The sequence below is a fragment of the Panthera uncia genome, chromosome D1 (assembly GCF_023721935.1).
Source record: "Panthera uncia isolate 11264 chromosome D1, Puncia_PCG_1.0, whole genome shotgun sequence".
Taxonomy (NCBI): Eukaryota; Metazoa; Chordata; class Mammalia; order Carnivora; family Felidae; genus Panthera; species Panthera uncia.
The window spans coordinates 48,243,558-48,268,728 of record NC_064808.1 but is presented as its reverse complement, the minus strand read 5'-3'; the positions used below and the strand labels follow the sequence as shown (position 1 = coordinate 48,268,728).

General features: G+C 51.7%; 1 protein-coding gene across 1 annotated transcript in view; it reads right to left on the bottom strand.

The window, feature by feature from the left end:
• The window catches only part of LMO1 (LIM domain only 1), a 37,010-nt gene extending 13,514 nt beyond the window's left edge, over positions 1-23,496 (bottom strand). Inside the window, exon 1 of the mRNA XM_049650730.1 lies at positions 23,090-23,496. Coding sequence (XP_049506687.1) covers positions 23,090-23,114 — 25 coding nt within the window. The 5' untranslated portion in view covers positions 23,115-23,496. The remainder of the gene's footprint in view (positions 1-23,089) is intronic.
• Positions 23,497-25,171: the final 1,675 nt, after the last annotated feature.

Below are 25,171 nucleotides of genomic sequence, written 5' to 3'. Positions count from 1 at the left end.
TGGCTTCTCTGCACAGCCTGGTTGAGGAAAGCTCACTGGGATAGCATCTGGGTTCTCCCCTGCAGTCTAGATGCCAGAATGATGCCAGGAGGCATGCTTACAGCAGGGCCTAGGTTAAGAAGAACAGGAGAAATGATGGCCCAGGCAGGGCACAGTCTCCATGCTCTTGTGTGTCATAGACCATATCTGCTCACCTGGTGGCCCTGCAGAAGTTATAGCTGCTGTGGAACCTTGAAAGAGCTTCTAGGCAGGGCCAGAAAGGAGACACGGACCAGAAACTAAGGATGAAAAAGGGAGCAGAAGAACTGTGTAGAGGCAGACCTAAGATGTTTGCATTGTAGTCTTGAGAGAGACATAGAAGCCTTGAGATGGCACATGACCTCAGGGGGTTGAGCCAAGCTGTGAGGGGCAGGCTGGGAGCTCTAGCCCAGAGCCTAATTGCTGGGCTGAGCCTCAATCGACAGCCAGGGGCTTGTGTGTGAATGAGGGAAAAGGGGAGGGAGGGAGTCCTAGAAGAGGGGCCAGACTCAGGATAAGAAATTAAAAGGAGGTCCAGGCACCTGGGTGGCTCAGTCGGTTACGCATCCGACTCTTGGTTTCAGCTCAGGTCATGATCTCATAGTTCATGAGTTTGAGCCCCACATCCAACTCCATGCTTCCAGCAGAGCCTGCTTGGGATTCTCTCTCTCCTTTCTCTCTGCCCCTCTCCCTGCTCACATGCTCTCTCTCAAAATAAATAAACATTAAAAAAAAAAGAGTTCATAATAAAAAAAGAGAAGAGAAGAGAAGGAAAGGAAAGAAAAGAAAAGAGAATGGAGGTCCAGCAATTCTTGCCTTCTCTAAAGTGTTAAGTCCCTCCAGGTTTCCACAGTCCACCACCGCAGGAAGGGAGAAGGAAAGCACTGCCCAGTGCTGTCCCCATATACCTGCAGCCACTACAGTCACGTTCAACTGCATGATAATAATACCCTTTATTCAATGCCTACTATGTGCCAAGTGCTTTACATGCATTATCTGTCCTCCTCATGATGATCCCTGAGGTCAGAGAAATCACACAACCTGCCTAAGGGTAAGCTTCAGACCCAGGCTGCTGGCCTCATCTCCTCCTGTTCTACGTCCTGGCCAGAGGCAGTATGGAATCATCTTTTTCCTAAGCAATGGGGAAAGCAAACTTCTGCTCGGGCCCAATGTGATGCCTGCCAAAAGAAGAAAGCTCTAAAGATCCCTTGCAGGGGAAGGATGAGCCTCTGGTCCCCAGTGCCCCCCAGAGGAGCCATTTCCTATGAAGGTGTAGGAAGCAGCAGGCATTTTTGCAGCATGTTTTTGGTGGATCAAACCTCCTTAGAATGGTGTGTCCTAAAGCCTGAACCCGCAAATGACGTTCGAGTGTTTGGAGATGAAGGGGCTGAGGAGTTTCCACACACATCTCATGGGCCCTCATGGTTGAGAGAAGCCAGACCCAGCACAGCCTGGTGTCTGGCAACGGCTTTAGGGGACCCAGCGTAGACCTTGCAGGGGCCTGGGTGATGCACTGAGAGACACTGGAGCAGGTGCAAATGGAATCTGCTCTCCAGAGACACATAATTTTCTGCCGTTCTTCAGTGAAGGGGACTTAGAAACATCAGAAGCTGCGTGTGCTCTTTGGAGTCCGTCATGGGCAATGATGCTTCAGTTAATTGCATAGCTATCCGCAGAACGAGTGTAGGCATTCTCTTCCAGTTCTCTGTTTCCATGAAGTTTCACACATATCTCAAAAGCAATAGGTCGAAAACAGGACTCTGGACCTCCTCCCCAAAACCCGGTCCCTGTACCCGTGTCCCAGTCTTCCCCTCACCACACTAACACCGTTATCCACCCAGATGCTCAGGCCAGAGACTGGGAGCCACCCTCAGACCCTCCATCATCCTCACTCTCTCCCACCGCTGATTCCCACTTCCCATCCTGCCTCTTCTTCCCATTTCCAGAGCCACCACCATCTTTCACACACCATCAGCAGAGCTCCTGACCAGCCTCTCACGTCTACTATCTACATTCCACTCTTCACACAACAGCTATAGAAATCTTTCAAAACAAAGTAGGTCAGGTCACTGCTCAGCTTGAAACCCTTCCATAACTTCCAGTGGGTTGAGAATAACATCCACCCTCTTCAACGAGCCTATGATATCTTCATGTGGTCTGGCTCCTGCCTCCCCCTCCAATACTGTGCGCCAGCCACATTCCTTCCAGATCTCCCTCCTCCCTCAGGGCCTTTGCACATGCTATGTCTCCTTCCCAGAACACCCTTCTCTGCCTCTTCGTGTGGCTGGCTCCTTCCCATCCTTAGGCTTCAGCTTAAATGTCACCTCGTCGGAGAGGCTTTCCTTGACTACCTTATTTCCTTATTTACATGACTCCCTTGTCATTTCCTTCTGAGTTTTTAATCACAACTTGTAATTGTTTTACTTTTTTGTGATTGTACTAAAGACAAATGATTGGCCTCGCTCATAAGAACAAAAGCCCCGTGAAGGCCTATTTTTTTAGTCCTGCCTTGTTCACCATTGTGTCTCCAGCACTGAGCCTCATAGCAATCACTTTTTAACCATCAGTTCAGTTAATGAATAAAAAGACTAAGCAGAATCTATCCAGATATTACTAAGAGTCTTCAGGCCAGAGGGGGCTAAATGCAGACAGGCAGGCTACCCAGAGATGGGAGCCTTCCTATCAGGCTTGTTGCTGCCCTATGCCACACACTGCTAGGCACCTATACCTATGTGGCCTAAGACAGCAGATCTGTGGCAGTGCCTAGGTCCTGCCATCCTCAATCTGGAATTTTGAGAGGCCTACCCAGGGCTCCAGCTGCAAAATGACAGCTCTTTTGCAAATATAAACCCTCTACCCTTTAGATTAAGGGGCATCAATCCTCTTCTCCAACCCCTCAGACCTGTGAGGAATGAAGTCCCCCTTTGAATGTCCCCTTGCACACAAATGCTCCATCCCAACCCTCAGAGAGTGGAGGTAGAGCCCCAAAGTTCAGTCATCTGTGAAATCTCATCAGCTCAATCTTTCCCTTTGTGCCTGTGGCCTGGGCACCCTTCTCTGCATGGCACAGACCTAGCCTCCCCTACTCCCCACCTGAGGGTCCTCTTGGCTATGATATGACCACTCCTACCTCCCAGCCAAGTCTGAGCCTCTTGAGGACAGTGGGAGGAAAAAGCCCCCAAAGGTTACTACAGAAGAACCCTAGGCCCAAGCCTTTCTCTAACTGTAGCCTCTGCCAAGCCCCTCCCATCCAGGGCTGCTGGAGCAAGCCCCCAGGTCCTTTGACAGAATGCTGCTTGGAGCTGTACAGCTATGGGAAATCAGCAGGGAAGCGTCTGGAAGCTGTGTTCCCCAGACAGCAACTCAGCTGCTCCCTGGGCACCCGCAAAGCCCACGTCACCCATCTAATGAAACAGGGCTCCCAAGGGGCCTGCAATCTCTGCAGAGGAGGAGGAGAGCACGGACTCTCAGACGAGTCTCAATTTCACAGCATCAGGGACGTGAGCACCAACGCGCTGAACCAGAAAACGAGAGTCTGGCAGGAGCTGCAGACACACCGTGAGCGCCAGGGGATCAGAGATTAGGGCCCTTCAAAATCAATTTTGAATTCAAACTTTTAAATGTGTTCTCCAGACATAAGGAGGGGACCCTCCAGGCAAGCTCAGCCTAGCCAGATGCTGGGTTCTGCTTCCTTCTCGAAGCATCCAGAACCTATCTGCTAGCCACTGGGCTGGATGAGGGAAAGGAGGACAAGGGGACTAGGAGGGAGACACCAGTGCCCCGCACCCAGGAGCCACAGGGACAGGAGCCCCTTCGGCTCTTGCTGACACAGCATGACCTCTGGGGTGCCTGTCTGGGGTCCTTCCTGAAGCTCCCTGGTGAGGCCTTGAGGGCTGCTCCACCCTCCTCTATAGACTTGGATGAGAGAAGCTGAAGGCAAGGTCTTGCAAGGCAAGGCCAGATCCCTATTCACCTCCCAACCTGGTTGAGGAGGCTCACGGGGCACCAGTGGATGAAGCCATTTAGAATAAGAGCTTTGGAGTCAGACGGGCAGGGTTTGTATCTCAGACCAGCCACGGTCTCCCAGAGAGATCTTGGTTCAGGAGTGAATTTCCCTCCCAGAAACCTGGTGGGAGAAAGCTTGCCGTGAGTGTGAGTGTCTTGGAAGGCAGGCCCTATGAAGTCAGAGTGGTCCAAAGTCCCCCCAGTACAAAGGACAAGAAAGTATCCTGTGTGTGAGTCAGCAGGATAGGCTGGCTGCCGGGAGAGCTGGTGTGGCTGCCACAGGCTGCATCATCCAAGGCATGGTGGCTACAGCCAAAGAGCTGACAATCATACTGTCTGTCACCTGACAGACCGTGTGTGGAGTATTGAGTACAGTTCTGGGCCTGGCATGGTGAGGTGGACAGGGACACACAGGGAATTGGGACTCCTCAGGAAGCTGAGTGGGACCACCTGCTCAGCCAAACCCCAGAAAAGGCCCCAGGGCTAGGAGCGGGAAGGCCGTGGGAAGCTCAGGAGGGCAGACGATGCTCCTGGCAGCCTCAGTTATGGTCCCCACACTCCTGCCTGGGTCCCGGCTCAGCCACATTTGTTCCTCCGAGCATAGGATCAACCCACTACTGATGCCTTCCCCCCATCTCTGTGGGAAAGCGGGTCCGTGACGAGACTCTGACCCCAGCGACCTCACAACCCCCGTTCCCCAGTTCTCCAATTCTCAGACCACTGCTGCTTTAAGCCACACTTCTGGGACACAAACACGAGTGACTGTGAACGACTCTTCAGCTGAGAGGCGGCAGAAAGGGTGGCCGAAGACTTGGGCCTGCGGAGACCTCACAGGGAGCCCCTTTTGGAATGAGGAGCAAAGGGAAAGGGCTGGGGCTACTGGACCACATATGGGAGGGGAGGCAAGCCCCCCCCCCCCCCCCCAGCTTGGGAGTGGGCTGTCAGCTCTGCAAGGAAATTACAACATGGGCCTGGGTAATGCTCCTTTTAGTTACAGCATAAACTGCGGCAATAAAGCGTACCTGGGGAATGTTTAGAGAAAGCACTAATGATTTCTTCCCCAGTGGTTAATAAATTCACTTCCAGATCAATTTGTTCGCGATAGAGCCCGGCGAGCGGAACCCGCGCGGCGGGCACAGCCGAGTGTGTCTTTTTCAGTATAAATGATTTATTACGATGATTAGCGGCACATAAACAATTTAAAATACAACGCTAATTAGTTTGGGGAAGAAAGGAGGGGAAAAGCCACCCTGCCTCTCTCCCCATTATGTTCTACTTCCCTAAGTGTGTACTTTTTAATTAAATCCAAATGTCACAATAAATTTAAAGTGTTTTATTACCACTCGGGGTAAGTAAGGCAGTCATGCAAGCCCCCTCTCAGGCATCTACAGGCCAGGCTGAGGGGGAGGATTGGCGGCACCAGCGGGGTCTGTCCACAAACTCTCCTCGAGATGGGAGATCTTTCAGGAGACCCCGGAAGCCCCTCCTGGTTTCTGGCAGCCCCAGGCTGGAAAGCGCTGGGACCGCCCATCTCCCACCTTCCCAGCCAGCCCAAGTGATGTCTCCTCCTTAACATTGGTCCCGACTGGCATGGCCACCTCTCAATGGGCCCACAATACTCCATGCCCTCTCCAAGCTCTCCTCACGTGCTAGGTGTATAGGTGACACTTTTTGTTTCCCTGGCTTCATGCTTGCCACTTCACATCCAACATCTTACCACGTTCTCCAGTGCTATGAGTAGCAATTATTGTTTCAGTTTTATGGATGGGAAACTGGGGCTCACGGAGGTAGAGCAACTTATCTAAAGACACACAGCTAAAAAGTGGACTTTTTGCAGAATCCTTATTCCTATAGCACCATTCTACCTCAGAGCCCATACCCAGCCATGTCTGGGCCCTGATTTCCCAGTGCCCAGGACGGGGCCAACGACATGATGGCGGCTCGGACAGGCCCCTCCAGAGTACAGAGCCCTGCCCTACCCAGAGACACATTTGAGGGAGGAGTTCAGGCAAGGGACCTGGACTCATTAGAGTCCAGTACAAGGTCAGGTTCTGCCATTGACCCACAATGTAAACTCAGTCAGGTCCTTTAAGCTCTCTGAGCTTCAGCTTCCCCGTCGGCAAAACTGGAGTGTGGCACCCATCTCACAGGGCTAAGGAACTAAAGCAGCTAAACCCACAGAGTGCTTTGCAATCCTTGACATACTGTGTGAGCAGTAATTGTTAACAAAAGCTCTCAGGGTGAGCAGGGATCCACGAGAACCCCATTTCACAGATCAGAAAACTGAAGCCAGCAGGGGAAATGACTTACCCAAGGTTCCTCCAAACCTTAGGAGCCCAGAAAGGACCAGGCAAGGAAGCCCGGACAACAAAGGATTTCTCTCCTAAACTCTCCTGCACTGCTTATTTGAAATTACAAATATCCCTAAACACAGAGTTCCCACATGACCTGGCACTTCCACTTCTAACTACACACCCAAGAAAAGCAAAAACATTGCCCGCACAAAAACTTGTATGTGAATGTTCATATCAGCATTATTCACAACAGCTATAAAGGAAACACAATCCAAACATCCATCCACTGATGAGAAGAAAAATAAATGTGATACATACATACAGTGGAGTATTAATTGGTCCATAAAGGGAAGTACCGATTCACACTACAGCATGGATGGGCCTTGAAAACATCAGGCTAGGGAAAAAGTCAACCACAAAGACCACATATTGTATGATTCCATTTATATGAAAAGTCCAGAACAGGCAAATCCACAGAGACAGAAAGTAGATTAGTGGTTGCCAAGGAGGGGGGAATGGGGAGTGACTGCTAATGGGTATGGAGTTTCTTTTTAGGGTGATGGAAGTGTTCTTGAATTAGGTAATGGTGAGGGTTGCACAACTGTGAATATACTAAAAACCACTGAATTATACATTTTAAAAAGGTTAATTGTGTGGCATGCAAATTATGTCTCAATAAAGCTGTTATAAAGGAAAACAAAACAAACAACAACAAAAACAAATACCCCTTTGAGAACAGGAGAAACCAGCTGACAAAAGTCAAGTCCTAGGGTTAGGGGAGGAGGCCTGGGAGGTCCAGCGGCCAGGCCTCACAGGGAGGTCCGGCCCTGCTCACCCCATCTGCAGTTGGATGCTCCCCAGGGAGGACAGGGCTCCAGTGTGCCCCCTTGCCTCCTCCCAGCCCTCCCCATCCGGAAACCTGACTGTGCCCACTTTTCCAGCCCTGCTTCCCAGGAAATTCAGACACTACTGGATCCACCACTCTTCTCTGACCTGTCTGCTTCCACTATTGCATTCATGTTTTGTCTTTTGTTGGAATTTCTGCATCTTCTGAGGCCTACGCCCGACCCAAAAACTGGGCGTGCCCGTGGGGGGACGGTGCCTCTCTCAGACCTTGAGCCTGTCCTACATTAGGCACCACAAGTTATGGTACGTGCATAACGAATAAGATCACAGTGAGGCCCTCCAGTCCCCCCAGCCCAGATTCACTTAAGGAGTGCTGCCCTCTTCCGCTGGGACAGGGGTGTGAAGGCTTGGATCCAGGACACAGAGGCTGCCTCTGGGTCAAATGAAAACCACTGGAGGGAGAGAGCGCCCTTCGTGGCTAATCTGAGAGGGTAACTCAAAAAGATAAAGCATAAGAGACTGTTAAAAACTGAGAACAAACTGAGGGTTGATGGGGGGTGGGAGGGAGGGGAGGGTGGGGGATGGGTATTGAGGAGGGCACCTTTTTGGGATGAGCACTGGGTGTTGTATGGAAACCAATTTGACAATAAATTTCATATATTGGAGGAAAAAAAAAAAAAAGATGAAGCATCCTAGCCAACAGGGGGCACCAGGCCGGCACTGTGACAGGCACACCCAGCCACACCTCCCTCCTGGGTCTGGAGGGATGACCAAGGTTAGGTTGAAGGTTGTTAGGGCACCTCAGGCTTCATCTGAGCGCACAAACCAGCCTCCAAGTCTCCCACATGTGGAAAGAGCCCCCAAGAGGGGACAGGACAGCTCTGGTCACTAGAGAAGGGTACCTGTGCCGTGGGGCAAGAGGACATAGGCCCATTTCCTAGGCACGGGGCTGGTTCCATGAGTCTCCATGGCTTCATCATGGGCTGCTGTCTCAGGAAGCTGCCCCTTAAGGAAACTATCCCCTAGCTTCTCCAAACTTCTCTTCCAAAGCCCTGCAGGTCAGGATGTCTCAGGGGTAAGGGGTGGCAGGCACCCTTCACTTACGCAGCCACCATGTTCTCACTAACAACTCCGCAGGTGGGCACAGTGCTTTCTAGCAGGCAAAACACACAAAAACATCTTCTCCCATCTGAGTTCTCTGCAAAGGACGAGGAGGATGCTGTGGGTCCTAATTTACGTTTCAGGCAACAGGCTTAGAAAGGATGCGTGGTTTTGCACAGGGTCACACAGCGGCAGGTAGAAGAACTAGACATGCCTGAGGTCTCACTGTCAGAGGAAGGCAGAGTAGGGCTGGAATCCAAACTCCACGCTTATAACCTCCCTCCGAAGTCAAAAGAAAGCCACCTCTGCGGTAAGCTGTCACACCCTCACGCAGCTGCTGTTGCTTTTAGAAAATTTGACAGATTTCACATCTGCCTGTGTCTGGGCTGATGCTCTTGGGGTTTTTCTCCTCTTAGGGGAGGGAATCCAGAGCCTTCACCCTGGAAGAGAAGGCAGAGCTCCTAGGAGTATGGGCCCTGGAGAGAAGAGGGTGTGGCTAGAGACAGGATGGAGTGGGTGGGTGGGGGTGGTTTGAGTCACCCCTGGGCAGCCAGGCAGGAGCGGCGCCACCCACAGATGCCCCTGAGAGTCAGCTCACTGCACAGGCAAGACCTTGTTTCATTTGTACCACATGGAGGTGCCCTGAGACACGAATTCTGTTCTTCTCAGGGCCTACCTTAGCTATATATAATTGGGGAGTAGACTATATTAGACGCAGACAAGGTAGAAATACTTAGCTCTGTCCCAGAATCAGCTTTTATGGAAGCCAGTCTGAGAGAGAAAACTGGCCCAGAGCTAGGAGGCCAAGAAACTCTTTACAGACAGATCACATGAGGCAGAGGGGTTAGGAAATGGCCCATGGGTGGCTGGGCAGGTCTGGACTAGCTGCTTTTCCCCATCCTGGTATGCTCCTGCTTGCCTCAGGCCCACGGGCTTCAGGTCATTCCTTTGGAACCTGGAAAGTCAGGATCTTGGTCCAGTCATGAGGAAGCAATTGAAGAGCAAGGGTAGGGTCAAAGGAAGCCTCAGGCCAAAGACAGGCAGACAAGCAAGGGCCTCTGGGACAGAGGTAGGTTAGGACAGGTTTGGAGCCAGGTCCTCTAGTCTGCCTTCCTTCGGGCTCAACTCCAGAAGTTCAGGCCCGGCTACTGGCAACCAAGAGGCTCTAGCCAGGATCTTCATCACTGGGAGACCTCAGATGAGCCATCACATTCCAAGGCCACACTTCCAGTCATGCCCTCTACCCTTTTTTTCCTGGACTTCAACTGCCTCTTCTCTTAACCATCCAGACCCCCATTTGCACCCCATCACCTCACATGTGCAGACTGCAGACTCGGAAGGAAATGGAGGAAATGGAGGAAATGGGAGGAAATGGGAGGAAACAGAGGGAGAGAGAGAGAGAGGGAGGGAGGGAGGGAGGGAGGGAGGGAGGAAGCAAGGAAGGAAGGAAGGAAGGAGCAGGGAGCAGTCTGATGCTGGAGGGGTGGGGAGCAGATACTCTGGGAAGCTCAAAAGGAAAAATGCTTCCCCCTCACATTATGCATTGTCTTTTCTGCCCCTCTGATTTATTTTCCCCAGAGTAGCTGTGGTTTAATAATATATTTGGTCTTTGTCTCCGGTTCTTGGCGCAGAGCTTCTAAAACCCTTGATTTTCCTGAGTGATAGGAACATCTTCTGTTATTCCTGAGGAGCCCCTTCTGAGCCCACCTGCGTTTATGCTATTGAGGTGACTTAAGGTGAGGACCTCAGCCAACCTCAGGATGGGGCTGGTCACCAGAAAGACCCAGCAATTAGAGGGCTGGGACTTTCAGCCCTGTGTACTGACAGACCTCCAGGAAAGACAGGGAGGGGGCTGGAGATTAAGCTTCAAAAAAACTCTTGAACAAAACTTGATGAGCTCTAGGTTGATGAATGCATCCGTGTGCCAGAAGGGTGATGTACCCCAGTTCCCCAGGGACAGAAGCTTCTGTGCTCAGGACCCCTCTCCCCAGACCTCACCTTATGTACCTCTTCATCTGTAGCTTTTATAGTAAACTGGTCAGTATAAGAAAGTGTTTCTCTGAGTTCTGTGAGCCATCCTGGAAAATTCTGTAACCTGAGGAGGGGATCATGGGAACTCTGATTTAGAGCAGGACTGCCAGAAGTATAGATGACATCCTGGATTTGTGATTGGCCTCTGAAGTGGGGAAAGTCTTGTGAGACTGAGCCCTTAATCTGTGGGAGCTGATGCCAGAGAATGTCAGAACTGAGTTAAATTGTAGGACACCTAGTCGGTGTCCATTGAGAACTGGAGAACTGCTGGGTGGTGTTGGAAAACATACCAGAGCAGTACAAATAATCTTAATAAAGTGTAACTCTATCCTCTCTCTAGAACACAGCAATCCTTGTGATCTTCTCTGCTCCTCTCCAACCTCTTTCACCTGTTTGTTCGTTCATTCATTCGTTCATTCATTCACTCACTATTCACTTAATAAGTATTTGCTAAGCATCTGCTACTAGGAACTAGCCCCTAACACATATTTTGATAATAATTATACTAACATTAATGATTTTTCATCAAGAAAGTAGTTCTTAATGAGCTCTATTAAGTCAATTTGATTCCTTCATCAATTTTCTATTCACTAGCGTTAAACCAAGATTTGCCCCCCTTTCCTGTTTTTATTTCACTAGAATTCTTGTTTTTTTTTTCCTAGCACTTAAAAAAATTATTTTTTCAACAACATTACTGGAATTATTTTTATTGGGATTATTTTTAAGTTTGAAGTGACTATTTGGTTCATGATCAGTTTTTGGCTCATATTAAATCTTATGAACTAGAGCTTTTGACATGGTTGAGATTTCTTTTGTGATAATTACTTCTACCAAAAAATGTTTCCTGAGCCAACTTTGGCAGATCTAAATTTTGTCAGGAAGATTTGATTCCTCCATCAAATCTTAGTCAATACCATATTTTGCCAGGTGCGATCTTAACTGCTGCCAGTTTTGCTTTGTGTTAATTATTTCAACCAATTTTGATTTTTTTTTCCGGGATATTTTTTAATTGTTACATTTTCAATAATATTACTAAGATGTTATTCTCACATGTAAGGCATATTTTGGCACTGATCTGATAAAAAATTCTGAGGATCAAACAGCAGTGTGAAAACATCCAGGGGACAAAAAGACAGGTGACACTCTGTACTTGGGCTGACTACCAGGTCAGAACCCTCTACCTGCGGGAGACCTGTCCACTGCCTTTTGCTCCTCCAGAGCCCTAGCTCCTGCCAAGACACCTCACAGATGGAAAACAGCTTCTGGCTTGAGTAAGAACCGTTGATTGCTAGAGACAGCCTCTAACTGACAAGCAAAGAGATGGGGTATAGCCCCGGCATCCCATCGTGGGCTGGAGGCAGCCTCTGCTGGGCCTCAGACTTTTCTACTCAGAAAGTATCTTAGAGACATTCAGCTGAGAGAGGGAATAGATGCTTCTTGGTGCCTTAGTTTCCCTGCCATAAAAGGAGGTAACTAACCAGGATCCCTTCAGGCCTGAGGCTGTGACTTGTGTTCACTGGCCTCCAGGCTCTGGGCTTGCTTCAGGGGTCCCCTCTGCCTCTTAGTTGTGGATCTGCCCGGGAACAGCTGGAAACCAGACCATCCACCTGGATTCAAATGTGGCAAGACCAAGTATGGAGGGCCGGAGGCCAGAGATGTCCTCGCCTGGAATCTCTACTTCTCTGACCCCAGGACACCAAAGAAAAAGCAACCTTGTCAGGATGGTTTCTTGCTCCTGGCCTTGGCCTCAAAACATTCGTTCCCCACAGTTATGTCTCCATACACAGTACCACTAGGCATCAAGCCGCCAGCAGCCCCTGTGATGTAAATAGTGAAGCACAGACCCAGAGGGTGGAAAGGGCCAGTCCGTGGACATACTGTGAGTTGGGGACAGAGCCAGGCTATGGGTGCAGGAGTCCTGGCTCAGCCCTGTGCTCCAGCTCATAGGAGAGCCTCCTCTAGTCCTGCTCCCATGTGAAGAACTCTTCAAGTGGTCTCCACCCAGGCTGCCCCAAAGATGCTGGCCCCCCCCTGGCCTGGCAACAGCCAGGGGGAGGTTGAGGCCCTCAGTCCAACAGCCTCAGAAAGACTGGCTCAGGAGGAACCACCCTCACCTCCTCCCAGAGTCACCACTGAATGAGAAGAGAGGCCCTTAGGTAATGAACAGCTGCTCTGTAGGCTCCTAGTGTCCTCAGCAAACTTACCATCTGTCAAACAAGGAATCCAGAGGTTTCCATCCCTAGCCCTGGTCCCTGTGTGTGCTTACAATCAGTGCTACTGCCTCTTACCACTCGGGTCAGGGAGGCCTAGGAGTGTCTTTACCACTACCTCCCCAAGCTTATGGCAGGCAGAGGCCTGGTTCTCATCGCAAGTCTGCCACATACCAACTTGCTGGGCTATCCTAGGCAAGTGTCTTTCCCTCTCTGAGCACAACCTCCTCCTCTGCAAAATGGGTCTAGTGTTTGATCTTCCAGACTCCCAAGGGAGCCGTGAAGATTAAGTGAAAGGCTTTGAGACATCTGTGGCTTTCCCTGGTGTGAGGCAGAGGCAATGGGCCTCCTGGGGATGGAGCTGATATTTCATTCTCTCTAGGGGCGGCTAAACTGTTGGACACCTGAGGCCTGAGATGCTGTGCCAGAGGCTCACCTCTCACAGTAGGCTGATTTCTAACATGGTCCCAATGATCCCATTTTCTATTATTCATGCCCTTGTGTAATCCTCCCACTTCCCTGAGTATGAGCTGGACCTAGGGACTTGCTCCCAAGGAAGAAAATGCAGCCAAAGTGATGGAATGTCACATCTGTGATTAGACGTGTCACATCTTATAAAAGACTGTGAGCTACTGCTTGCTAGCAGACACTCTCTCTTGACGGCTTTAAGGAAACAAGCTGCCATGTTGGAGAGGCCCACGTGGCATGGAAATGAGAGCTGTCTTTGATCCACAGTCAGTTAGGAATGAGCCCCCCCAGTCCAACAGCCCATGAGGAACTGAATCCTGCCAACAACCAAATAAGTGAATGGGAAAGCGCAATCCCCAGATGAATCCCGACATGAGACCACAGCCCCGGCCAACACCGTAATTATCGTCTGTAAAAAAGACCCTGAGCAGAGGACCCCGCTAAGCTGCACCTGGGCCCCTGACCCATGGAAACCATGAGATTAGAAAATGGGTGTTAAGATGGTAAATTGTGAAATAATGTGTTACGCAGCAATAGGTAGCTAATACACTACCTCACTGGCGTACCACACAGGGCAGGAACCTCTCCTCAGGCCAGAGAGAGGGGACCCTGAAGATCCATCTCAGCCCTATAATCCACGTTGCTGTGAGTTTCCCTATGGAGTCCAGTCCTTGCTGTGGAGTACTCAGGGGAACCCAGAGGACAGAGCCCCCTTGCTTTCTGTTGGGCCGACCAGGAAAGCAGGCGGAGCTGACCCACCTCACCACGCCATAGCCCTAGGTCCTTTCCAAACAGCAATTCTCCTGGGTCTCTGAACCCCACGCATGTCTGGAGCAGAGTCAGTATTTCAAAGCACAACCACTTCCACTTTCTCCCCTGTTCCTCACTAAAACCTAAGGAAGGTTAGGGAACCGTACCAATCATCTACAAGACCATCAGGAGCCTGGCCAACTGAAGCCTCGATGGACCTAGCAGACGGTCTTAATCATACCTGTTTGACTAGTCGGAATTACGATTACCATTTGTCATTCAGAATCACTACACGGCAGAGGCAGGATCTGAACCCAGTCTGTGTGACTCAAAGCCCACGTGAGCTCCCCTTGTTTTACAAAAGGGAAAGCTGAGAAACAGGGCACTCCAGCATCCGGATGGCACCCGCAGGCAGTCCCCCGCATAGTCCTTCCCAGACACCAGGGATCAGGAATTGGACCTTGTAAAGATTCAGGGAAGGGAGAGACAGGACAAAGCACGTGCTTGGGCCCGAGCGGCGGCCACTTACATGGGAAGACTGGGTCTCCATCCCCTCTCTATCAAGTCATCACACCAACGGGTGAGGCTGAGTTATTAAACCTCCCTTCTGGGGTGCCACACAGGTTTTCTCCACTGAGACTCGGAGCGGAGGGGTGGCTGCTCCCGCCACACAATATTAAAATGTCAGGAGTTTAAGGCCTGCGCTGGTTGAGTCATAAGTTATCAGCACCCAGTGAGGGCCGACAGAATGCCTCCCTTAAATTATTAAGCAGAAAGCGTCAGACTGTAATATTTTGCTAAACCGAAGTACAGACACAGACAAAGATGTCATTTCAATATTTGAAACCAGCAAGTTTAATTTAAAATAAGAGCAAACCAATAAGCTCAGAACATAGTGGCGTGTGAGAGGAAAATTATACTGTGAGAGGAAAAAAAGTGGAAGGACTTAAGAAATTTATAAAAGTAATCTCCAAGTGGAAATTAGAAATCAAGGCCTAGAAACAGAATAACACAAAAGAAATATTACTGTCCACTTTCTAAATCAATATAACACTGCTCCACGCCGGAATTACCATGGTAACTCAAGTAAAAAGAATCAAGCAATTCTTATTATTTCAAAATAAAATCACAGCCTGAAGCCTGGGTTTTATTACAACCACTGATAGATCGCTGGCTTGTATTTATCTGAAATATTGCTTTTCAATCAGCTGGTTTATGAATGTACACAGGCCTCTCACCAGCCCACTTACCGCCCCGTTTTGAGGTGAGGGGCTAACCAATGAATTGATTCCTGACTGACTGCATCTGCATACACGCCCAGGCTGGAGTCAGCCCTGGTAACCACGGAGCTTCTCACCCCTTCCAACCATCCAGGGGCACTGCAGGGCAGAGTGGAAAAGCCAGAGAAGGCAGCGGGGGGCTGACCTCATTGTGGTTCCCCTCCAGGCCTGCTGCCTCCAATGGCAGCCCCGAAAAACCACGCAGACAGCCAGCTTCCCTCACCTTGTCCCCAGGCATCCTGGCTGGCTGGAACACCAGCTGGCTCCACCTCTTCTCCCGTGAACCCTCCCTGGGTGTCCTTCTCCCCCAGCTCCAAGTCTGTCAGTTGGAACAGGGAGGCAGCCGAGCGCAGAGAAGGACGGCACACTCTGTAGTCAGATGGCCTGAACTCCGGCACTTGCAGGTGGGGGACCTGCGACCAGCTAGCTACACAGCCTCTTTGGATGGCGGTTTTCTCATCTGTGAAATGAGGATAATACGAGCAGCTCTTTCTAGGGTGGTTCAGGGTATTATGTGAGATCTTACATGGGAGATGCTTTGGTGGACTGAGTACAGAAATGACCCCAATTCTCTACTCCTCCTGCTGGTATGTATGCACACCCTTTGTAATGTGAGTCTCTACCTCTTTCCTTTAAGGGCAGAATCTGACCACCCCCACCCAGTCCCTGAACTTGGGCTGGCCTTGTGATTTATTTTGGCCGACAGAATGTGGCAAAAGCGAAACCTGTCAGAACCAAACCTCGGCCTCAAGAAACCTTGTAGACTTCCACTCTACCTCCTGACCTGTCTCTGCCATGAAAACAGGCTGGAAGGGCTTGCTGGATGATGAGGGACTTGTATCCCTGGTGTCCAGTGGATCGGCCATCTGCCAGGCATGAGAGAGTTCAGTTGAGACCCGAGAAACTGCTCAGCCAAGCCCAGCCCAAATCACTGACCTACAGATTCAAGAGCCAGATGGATACTTGTTGTTTTGAACCTCTGAGTTGGGGGTGGTTGGTTACGCAGCAATGACTTACTAACACACACACAGTGCACAATGCCTCACTTTTAAGTAAGGGTTCAGTAAAACAATAGCAAGTGTGTTTCTATGACTCCTAAAGACTGAGAAGCTGCAGCCAAAGAGATCAGACTGTAAGCTCTGCACAAAGCAATGTTGCTCCAGAGGCATGAGGCTTCCTGGCTTATCAAGTGTGTACGTGGACGTTATCATTCCCATTCTAGAGACGTGAAAACTGAAGCCCAGTAAATTGTCTGAAGTCACATAGCAGTCAGCTGGGACCTAGTACGCAGGTCTCCTGAATCAGGCTGTACTCGAAGACAGCAGGCCACTCAAGACAGCTCAGTCGGGAAGAGGCAGGAGTTAGGAGCCAGTGACCCACTCTGACCTGGCAGGCCTGCACTCTGACGCATCTGCCCCTGCAACCTAGACCGGCCTGCTCACTCCTGTCACATCACCTGCCTTTACTTTGCCTCAAGTTGTGTCAGCCACTGTGGACTCCTGCCTTAGACAAAACACAAAATGAACACACTCCAACAAGAGACCAGCTTGTTGCTAGGTAGGGTGGATGCGACTCTGAGCATGGCTTGGAATGGTCTGTAAGAGGCTCTGACCACCTGTAGGCTCCTGCAAGGTCATCTACAGGGGAAAGGGCATGCCAGGCGAGGGGAACAACATGAACAAGAACACAGTGGTAAATGCCGGAGTCCGCCTGCAACACAAAACCAGAGCGAATACGTTAGCCCCGCACTGGACAGCTAGCATGGCAGAGGGTCTCAGGCATCATGTCAGGATAGCAGAGGCTGGGTTCCTGGTTGTAGCAAGAACCAGGAGAAGGATGCTAGGTGGGATGGGAGGATGGCAGTGGCAGAAAAGAAACAGGTGGGTCCAGAGCCCCAGATGAATGCAATCCAGGGGTGTGCTGATAAGTACTTAACAATTGGCTCTCTGAGAAAAAGCCCTTATTTGTATGGTTTGCCGATTTCCACGGTATTAATACTCCCACCATGGCTGATTTCAAGCTATCAACCTGATGCCACGGAACTCAGAGTTGGGAAGAGATGTGTAGGCCAGTGCAAGTTGGCTCCACTGGTGTGGTCCTATCCTGAGTGCAGACCTGTCAGGAAAACTCACCCTAGCAATGCCATGAAGAGTTAAGCGTGAGGGTGGGAGGATGTCCTGCATGCCTCCATGTCCTTCAATTATAGACACGGCAGGTAGGATGGGTTACATGCCATATGCACCTTTGGGGTGCTCTGGTCCATGAAGGCCCAGGCCAGGTTAGAGCCCATCAGCACATGCCAGGAGGACTTCCATTTGAGGACAGAATCGTGTCCTGTGGGCTGTCGGCAGGCTGGCTGGGGCCACGACTGGGATGCTCAGGCACCCGGTGCCAGTATAGCTGATGTCTCGCCTAGTCAGAGTTTTCTACCACCTCATCATGCCTTGGAGAGAGGGTCAGAGGTCATGGAAGCTGGGCACAGAGCTCAGAAAGGTGCTGAATCTCTGCGCTCCCTACAGAACCCTGGGCAACTCTCCTGCCCACTTTCCTCAACTGTCCCCCTATAAATGGATGGGCTTGCAAAGCGTGGTCTTGAAGGCTTCTTCCTACAATGCTATCTGCCTTGGAGATCTGGACAGTGGTAACTAGTGAAGACAGCCTGCCTCCTGGATGGCAGTGATCAATGGCCATGATGGGTAAACTGGAAGAGGGAGAGTGAGTGAACAAGGCACCAAATCGGGTGCCAGATTATTTGATCATACTCCAGCTGTGTGGAGAACACTTCACACAGGCATGAGGCCTCCTGGTTTATCAAATGTATACACAGATATTATCTTATTTAATCCTCATTAACAACCCAACCATTTAGACATGGTTGTTCTCATTGTGGAGATGAGATGGTATGGAGGCAAAGCAACCTCAACATCAGGTGGGCATGGAACACAAAACCACAGTGGGCACGTTGGACCTGCACAGCTTAGCAGAATGGTGGAGGCAGCAATGAGCCCAGTGGTGCCTGGCACACTGGGGAACCAATGCCCTTTTCCTCTACCTTCCTCCCTAACTCCTTCCAATCTCCTAGCACCCCTGATCAGGAGTTCCTCTGGTCCCTGGAGGTGGATCTGAACAAAAGCCTTGGTCTGCGGGGTACTTATGGGCAGGTCTGCCCTGGTGGATATAGCTCTGGAGGGGGTCTGCATTTGGTGGGGACCCCAACATGGCTTGGGTCGTGTCCCTGGGAGGCTCTCCAGCTCCGTCTCCTGCTCAGAGGAGGCCTGGTCTGTCCATCCATGGCCACTTCTCAACTCTGGCAGCCAGGTGCCCGCAGCCCACTGCTCTGAGGCTGAACCTCATGTTCCTCTGCCCACGACCACAGAGGGGTGGCCGCCAATGCTTGCTGGCAATCATTCATCTGTTCCAAGGGAGAGAGACCAAAATAGATCTCCTCTTGGTCCTGCTCACAAATGGGGCCTGCTGGGAGGCTCCTTAAATGGAAGTGGGTGGGGCAGCCACCTGGTCTGACTCTGGGACACTGGCTGGGGTGGGGAATCAATTCTCTGAGGGATGAAAGGCAGGCCCAGGTTCTAGGAAAATGCGCACTTCCATGTGCTAAAAGCATCTTTGTGGGACATGTTCAGAAAGGGAGAGAGAGACCGTAAGAGAGACAGGCAGCTCCTGCAGCGACAGAGGCCAAGTGAGCGGCCACGTCAGCGCCAAGCCCCGGCACGCAAAGGGTGAAGCTTTTAGGCGAGCAGCGGCCAGTGATCTCAGCTTCCCCCAGTCCTAATGCTCCTGAAAGGCTCTCTCCCACTCCCTGTAATTGGGCATCAGTAGTTAATGCAGTATTGACTGCATTACACGCTCCCGTGCCTCCCCTCACTAATGCCAATTGCATCACCTTGTACAGTCACCGGCTTGCTTAGCCAATAGCCGTTAAAAGCAATCCAAATCATGAATCATATGGGAAACTTTTAGCAAGACACTGCCATCCAAGGAGACAATTTACAGTTGAGTTAATCTGGGTACATTAGCGAGACATGGATTCTGGACGACAGACCAATTTATGTTGTTTCCCTGTCCCCCACCCCCCCTTAGTGCTCCATGTGGGCAAATGAACGGAAGAGCAGGGAACAGAGAAACGCACCTGCTTCTTTACCCAAGGCTCTGGGAGGGGGTGAGGGAGACCCATCTTTACAGGCTCTCTGCCTGGCTGAATTAGGGCAGGAAGGGTAAGCAGCTGTACATGCTGCTCAAGATCTGTGAAGCCTTGTTTTCAGCAGCGAGGAGGTAGCTGCGGCCGGAGCTGGCATGGGAGCTACAGATGGAGACCCTTCTCTTCTAGGCACCAGGCAAGTGTCAAGCCTGGGCCCCATGCTATTGGCCTCACAAGGCCTTTACCAGTCCTCAGTAGGCACCAGTATCTGCTGGACTCTGACTTCCTGCTGACCCACTGGGGTCTCTGGCATGGAACAGCACCAGGGCCCACTTCCTGCCTCTATCTCTGGGGCCAGGAAGGTCCTGGCCACACTCTGCTAGGAGAGACCCCCAAGGACTCTTCTCAGTTCAGAGCGTGATGGGCTATCCCAGGAGGCCTTGCCAATGGCTGAGCAAAAGCTGGTCAGTACCCAAGAATAGCCAAGAGCCTGCCCTGGTGGATCAACCAGGTCCACTGTGGAGGTCACACTCATAGTGGTCATTAACAATTGAAGACTCGCTGTCTGGCCCTCCTCAGTCCAGCTCCACTGTCCTTAGGCAATTTCACTTATTAAAAATGCTCTAAGGATCATGTCTGGTGTTTAGTTCTCCAATTTGCCTGCTGTGCCCTGTGGTCACTCCAGTCTTCCGGCTGGGCCTTTCCAGAGGCAGCTTACCTGCCCTTCTCTAGCATGTACCCGGTCCAACAACCCCGAGAGGGTGCCCTCGGCATCCTCTCCTGCCCAGTCCCAACCCAAGGCTCTCACTGCTCCTGGGGCTGCTGGACCCTCTGCTGCCTGCCTCTACTCAAGGGTCTCTTCTCCAATGGCCTGAGGGCTAATCTGGCTCTCTGTGCTCAGAGCTCCCTTTGCTCTCCTAGATTGCAAGCCTCTCCGGAAGGCCCGCAGCCTAGTGCCAGCTCAGGCACAGGTGCCAGGGAAAGAAGGGCTGTTTCTCCGGGAAAGTTGGAGCAGGGCTTCCTTTGCTGACAGGCAGGCCCGACGGCATTTAGAAAGCCTGGACCCTGAGTTCCAGTAAAGTGGAGATGGCTAGGCCAAGAGCAAGCGTCCAAATGAAAGCAATTAATCTTAAAACCAGAAGTTTAACCATTTGCAAAACAGATCTTTCCTCTCTGTGGTGGCCCTTCACTGCTCGACCTAATGGATTACTTTATTAATAATGCACTGTGCTTAAAAGCAAAAAAAAAAAAAAAAATTTTTTTTTTCTGACGATTCAATACTTCAGAAAGTCTCTTAAACCCGTTGCTACGGCAAAGCGATTGATATTTTATTATCTTTCAGAAGTGCAACATGAAAGCCCCGCAGCCCAGCAGAGCAAGAGCTTTGGTCCTCGGTAGCTGGCAGACCTGACTTCAACCAGAGGAGCCCCAGCCCCTTCCAACAAGATGCTGTCAGGTGGAGAAAAGGCATTGGGGGTGGTTAATAAGGGCCCGAGTCCCTGCTGCAGCCAGACAAAGGGTGCAGTGCTGCATCCCTGAGGGACATGCTTCTTGGGGGCCCTGGGGGCCAATGCTGCCACCCAGCTCACAGGGCCACCTGCTGAAAGGGGTAAGTGCCAGGAAGAAATTAGGCAGCAGGCACAGAGGGGCAGGTGAGCGGATCTAGAGTCTTTCTCCCTTCCCCTACTGACGGTGCCACCCGCAGGGGTTCTTGGAATTGGAGGAAGCCAGACTCTAATATGAAGTGGAGGGAAGATTTATGAGCAGAAAGATTGCTTTTGGAGGACACCTCTGGGCTGGGCAGGACAAGAATCAAATGGCTCCTCAGGGCCCCAGCTGTCTACCTTCCTTGTGCTGTTATGGGCCCCCAGAGCTCAGTGGTAGGAGCTGTAGTGGGCACCACACTGCTTAGACTGGACAGAGAAGGGGACCAAGGGGCATCCTGAGCTCCCCTCTGCAGATCTGGTGGAGATTAGGGGAAACACATATGCCCAAGTGGTTGAGGTGCACTGCAGTCTGGAGGCAGGAGACTGGCTAAAATGACCTCCAGATATCTATTCCCATTCAGGGCTCATCTGAAAATCTTGAGTATCACAGAGCTCAAAGGAAATCTGGGATGCCTGCACAGGGCACTACCTAGGTGGCAGTGGTGGAGGTCATCTTGTCCCAGGAGAACAATCTCCCTAAGGCCTCCCAAGGATAGGGTCTGGGTGTTTTCGATTTCTGGCTTGGGCCTGAGGAGCCAAGCATGCCAAATAACCATGGCTGAAGACATACCTTGATTTCCACATGCTTTCCATCATGAGAGTACCTCCAGACACCAAGGAATGACCCTCTGCACTATCTTCTGCAAGCCCCTCATTTTACCAAGAGGGAAAGTGAAGGCTAGATATGGGCACAACAAAAAGCCTCCTCCCTCCTGGCCTGCCCTGACCCGGTCCCTTCTCCTTTTCGTTACACAGACCTGTAGAAGCCTAGTCCTATGACAGCCCACATGGGGATCCTGGAGAGAGGTAGAGCATACTAGAGATGGAGGTTACATCCATCCCAGCCAGACCCTGGCAAATACATTCTTTTGGCCAGAAACACTTAGTTCCCCCTTGCCTCTCTTACCACATACATGCTGAGAAATAGCCTTCGTGGGCTTACTGGCCACAAGGCTCCTCCACACGCAACTCCCAGACCAGACCCTTTAAATGCCCCTCCCTGATGAAGGTCTTAGAGGCAGTGGGGAGGCTAGGAGCATCAGCATGTGGTAGCAGCAAAGGGCACACCATGTATGACCTTGAGCAAGTCACTGAACTTGGAATTTTTACTAAGTGACCATGTCAACACCACCACTGACCTGGTGGGCAGAGGGCCCAGGCCAGTAAAGACTGACTAGCAGAAGGTCAGAGAATGGCCACCATGGTCAATCAAAGAGGATTCCTGCTGACACACAGCAAAGCCACCTTCTCAGTTCCTTACCAGAAGTCAGGCGACAGCAGGGGTGCCAACAATTACATACTAATCTCCCTACAACACCAACACACCAGGCAACCCTCACCTATAGGGCAGGGGGGCCTGGGGCCAGCCAGGGAACTGCTACTCTTTGGACACTGGGTACTCCGTTTGGGTCACAGGGCACCCGCTTGGTTTTACCCTCAAGCGCAACGGGTTCCCCAATCTCTCCTAAACATACCAGGACACACACTGCAGGGCACTACCAGTCAGGAAGGCTTTGGGGTATGTGGGACCACCTTCTAGAGGCTTCCAGCAACCCTGGCCCCCTCTGTTCTGACCTGTAGGGCGCACTGAGGCTCTCGACCACAGCAGGTCATGGCACTGTTGCAGGCCGCTCCTGCAAGAGTGCTACTGGCCGGTGGCGGGACACTTGCTTCCTCTGGGCCAAACTCCCGCCTCCGCGTCCGGGGACGGGGAGATAGTGGGCCACTACTTGAGACGTCTGTCTCCCCGAGGGTCCAGCCGGCCTTCCCTTCGCCCGCCGGGCACCCAGGGGCAAGCAGGGTCTTCCCGCGCACCCGCTGGCCGCAAGCTCTGGCGTCCGATTCTCCCGAAGCCCCTGATTTGCTCGCCGCTTCTACCCTCTCGGGTTATGCGGCCGGCGCGAGGGAGATGGCTGCGGTGAGAGGAGCGGCCGCAAAGACGAAACGCCGCGCGCGGAGCGCCACTGCGCCGAGATCCGAGGGGACCCGAGCCTGCACGCTGCCCCGCAGAGCAGCACGCGGCCGGCGCACAGCCCGCCCGCCCCGGGCTCACTCACCCCTCCCCCGGCCCCACCTGGCCGCCCCCGCCCTTCTCCCCCCGCGCACCGCCCGCCCGGGAAGCCCTGCACCGCCTGGCGTGTGTGAGCCAGCGTCCCGGCGTGTGCTCCCGCGCGCCGCGGCGGGGGGCCAAGGGGTGCGGGGCGTCGGCCCCCCGCTCGCCACCTACCGTCCTCCTTGTCCAGCACCATCATCTCGGGCGCTCCGTGTCCAGCCGCAGCTCGGCTCGGCCGGGAGAAGGGCGCCGACTCGGGGCGCGCTTCGGCGGGGCGGCGGGTCCTCGGGCAGCGAGCGGGCTCTAATTACCCGCTTGTCCGGCTCTTAACCTAGATTGCACTCAGCTAGAATTACATTCAGGAGTGAAGCACTTCGCAGATACAAAAGCAGTCTCACCTACTTTTGTGCCTCAGAATTGCAAGGAACTACGAACTGCAATTTAAAGAGGGGGGGAGAGGGAGAGAGAACAGGGAAGAGAGGATCAGAGCCGTTTCTTTGATTCTCACCTTCTAAATGGCTCAATTTGCCCAGTATAATCTGTCTTAATGTAATTGCATTTGATAGCTCATAACCCTGGCTCTGGCAACGACACAGCTTTCAGCCTCATAAAGTGTTTTCCCCTCGGATTTAATCTGAATCTCAATCTAAAATTATATTCAAAGAGATGGGGGAATCTCGGCGGCCGTCTCCCGCTGCCTTTCTCCCTCAATGTATGAGGTTTGCACTCCTGCTACTGAATAAATGCACACATTTCCCGAGGCCCCCCTCCCTCCTGGGTTAATGGGGAGTGGAGACGCGCGGGTGCCCGGCTCCGCAGCGCCACCTGGAGGTAGCTCGGCCCCAGCTCGGCGCGTGGCTCCGCGCAGCACCCAGGGTCCTCATCCCAGACCCTTGGTCAGGTGTACCACCCTTGTCTGTCACTCACACCCCCTCAGCCTTGGTTTCTGCCCCGGGCAGATCTTTCTCTGACCTCGCGCCCTCGCTTCCTACCTGCTCTGTCAGAGGCTTCTGGTTGCTTCCTGGATTTTTGGCAAAGTTAACCCTCTGCAGGGTACAAACTCTCCCACTTTGAGTCTTAGGGCACCACCCTGACCCCAGCACCCCCCTTCCCTACCAGCAAGAGCATCCTAATTCCATAGGAAGTGGGATCCTGTCTCAGCTTCTCTCTGAGCAAGCACAGCACGGCCTTGAAGGTTTTTCTCATTGCACAACTATTTATTGAGCATGTATTATTATAAGACACTGGTGATACAGCAGTGAACAAAAGATTCCTGCTATTTAGGAGTTGAAAATTCTTCCTCTGTAATTCAGGAGGCAGGAGGGAAGACAGTGCCCATCTCCTCTCCTCCTGAACCTTACTTCTCTACTAGTGTCCAGACTGCCTACTCTAGGAAGGCCACTCTTAAATACCAAGAGGTTTTTGTTTTTTGTGTTTTGTTTTGTTTGTCTCGACAGTACCAAGTTCCAGGAGGGGATGGAAATCTTAATGGATTTTTTTCTAACCCAAAGATGGCTTCGGATAGATGTGTCAGAGGCTCATCCCTGGCAGACACTTCTGAGAACTAGACCCAGGCAAGGAGAAGGAAGCCGAAGTCCCTGGAGGATCAAAGGACCGCCAGTTGGGATTTCATCCCATCTCTGTCTATTGCAAATGGTGGATCTTAGAAAATCACTTTATCTGGGCCTCAGTTTCCCTGTTTGTGTGGTGGGAGACATGTTCTGCTATCCCACGTTGCTGTGGGGATGAGTTAATGCATGTGAATGTGCTTTGTAAACTATGGTGCCCCAACAGTGGGGGGACTTATTGGGTATAAATGAGACCTGGAGGCCAGGCTGTGCCCCTTAAGCCTTGGCAGACCTCAATGCAAGGTGCTTGACCGGGGTGGGGAATGGGGGAGCAGTACAGAGGCCCATCTTCCTCCATCCTAGGCAGGGAAGTCAGGCTTTGAGAAAACAGAAGAGGCTGCTTCTAATGAGATGCCTCATCCGCAGCTCCGAGGGTTTCACTTTCCCCTTCATCTTGAATACTTAATCCTAATAGTCCTTGAGTATATTTGATGTTAAATATATCATTTTGCTCAGTCTCACTGTCCCTCAGGACTGCGAGCTTGATCTCTCCCCTGCCACCGCAGCCAGAGCTATATCCCGAGGGTCTGAGGGAGGCTTTGGCACTGCTGCCACTGGCCCATTTAGTAGCAACCCCTCACCCCAGCCTGAGCTGGGGGCCAGACAGTGTCACAAGCAATGGGACTGA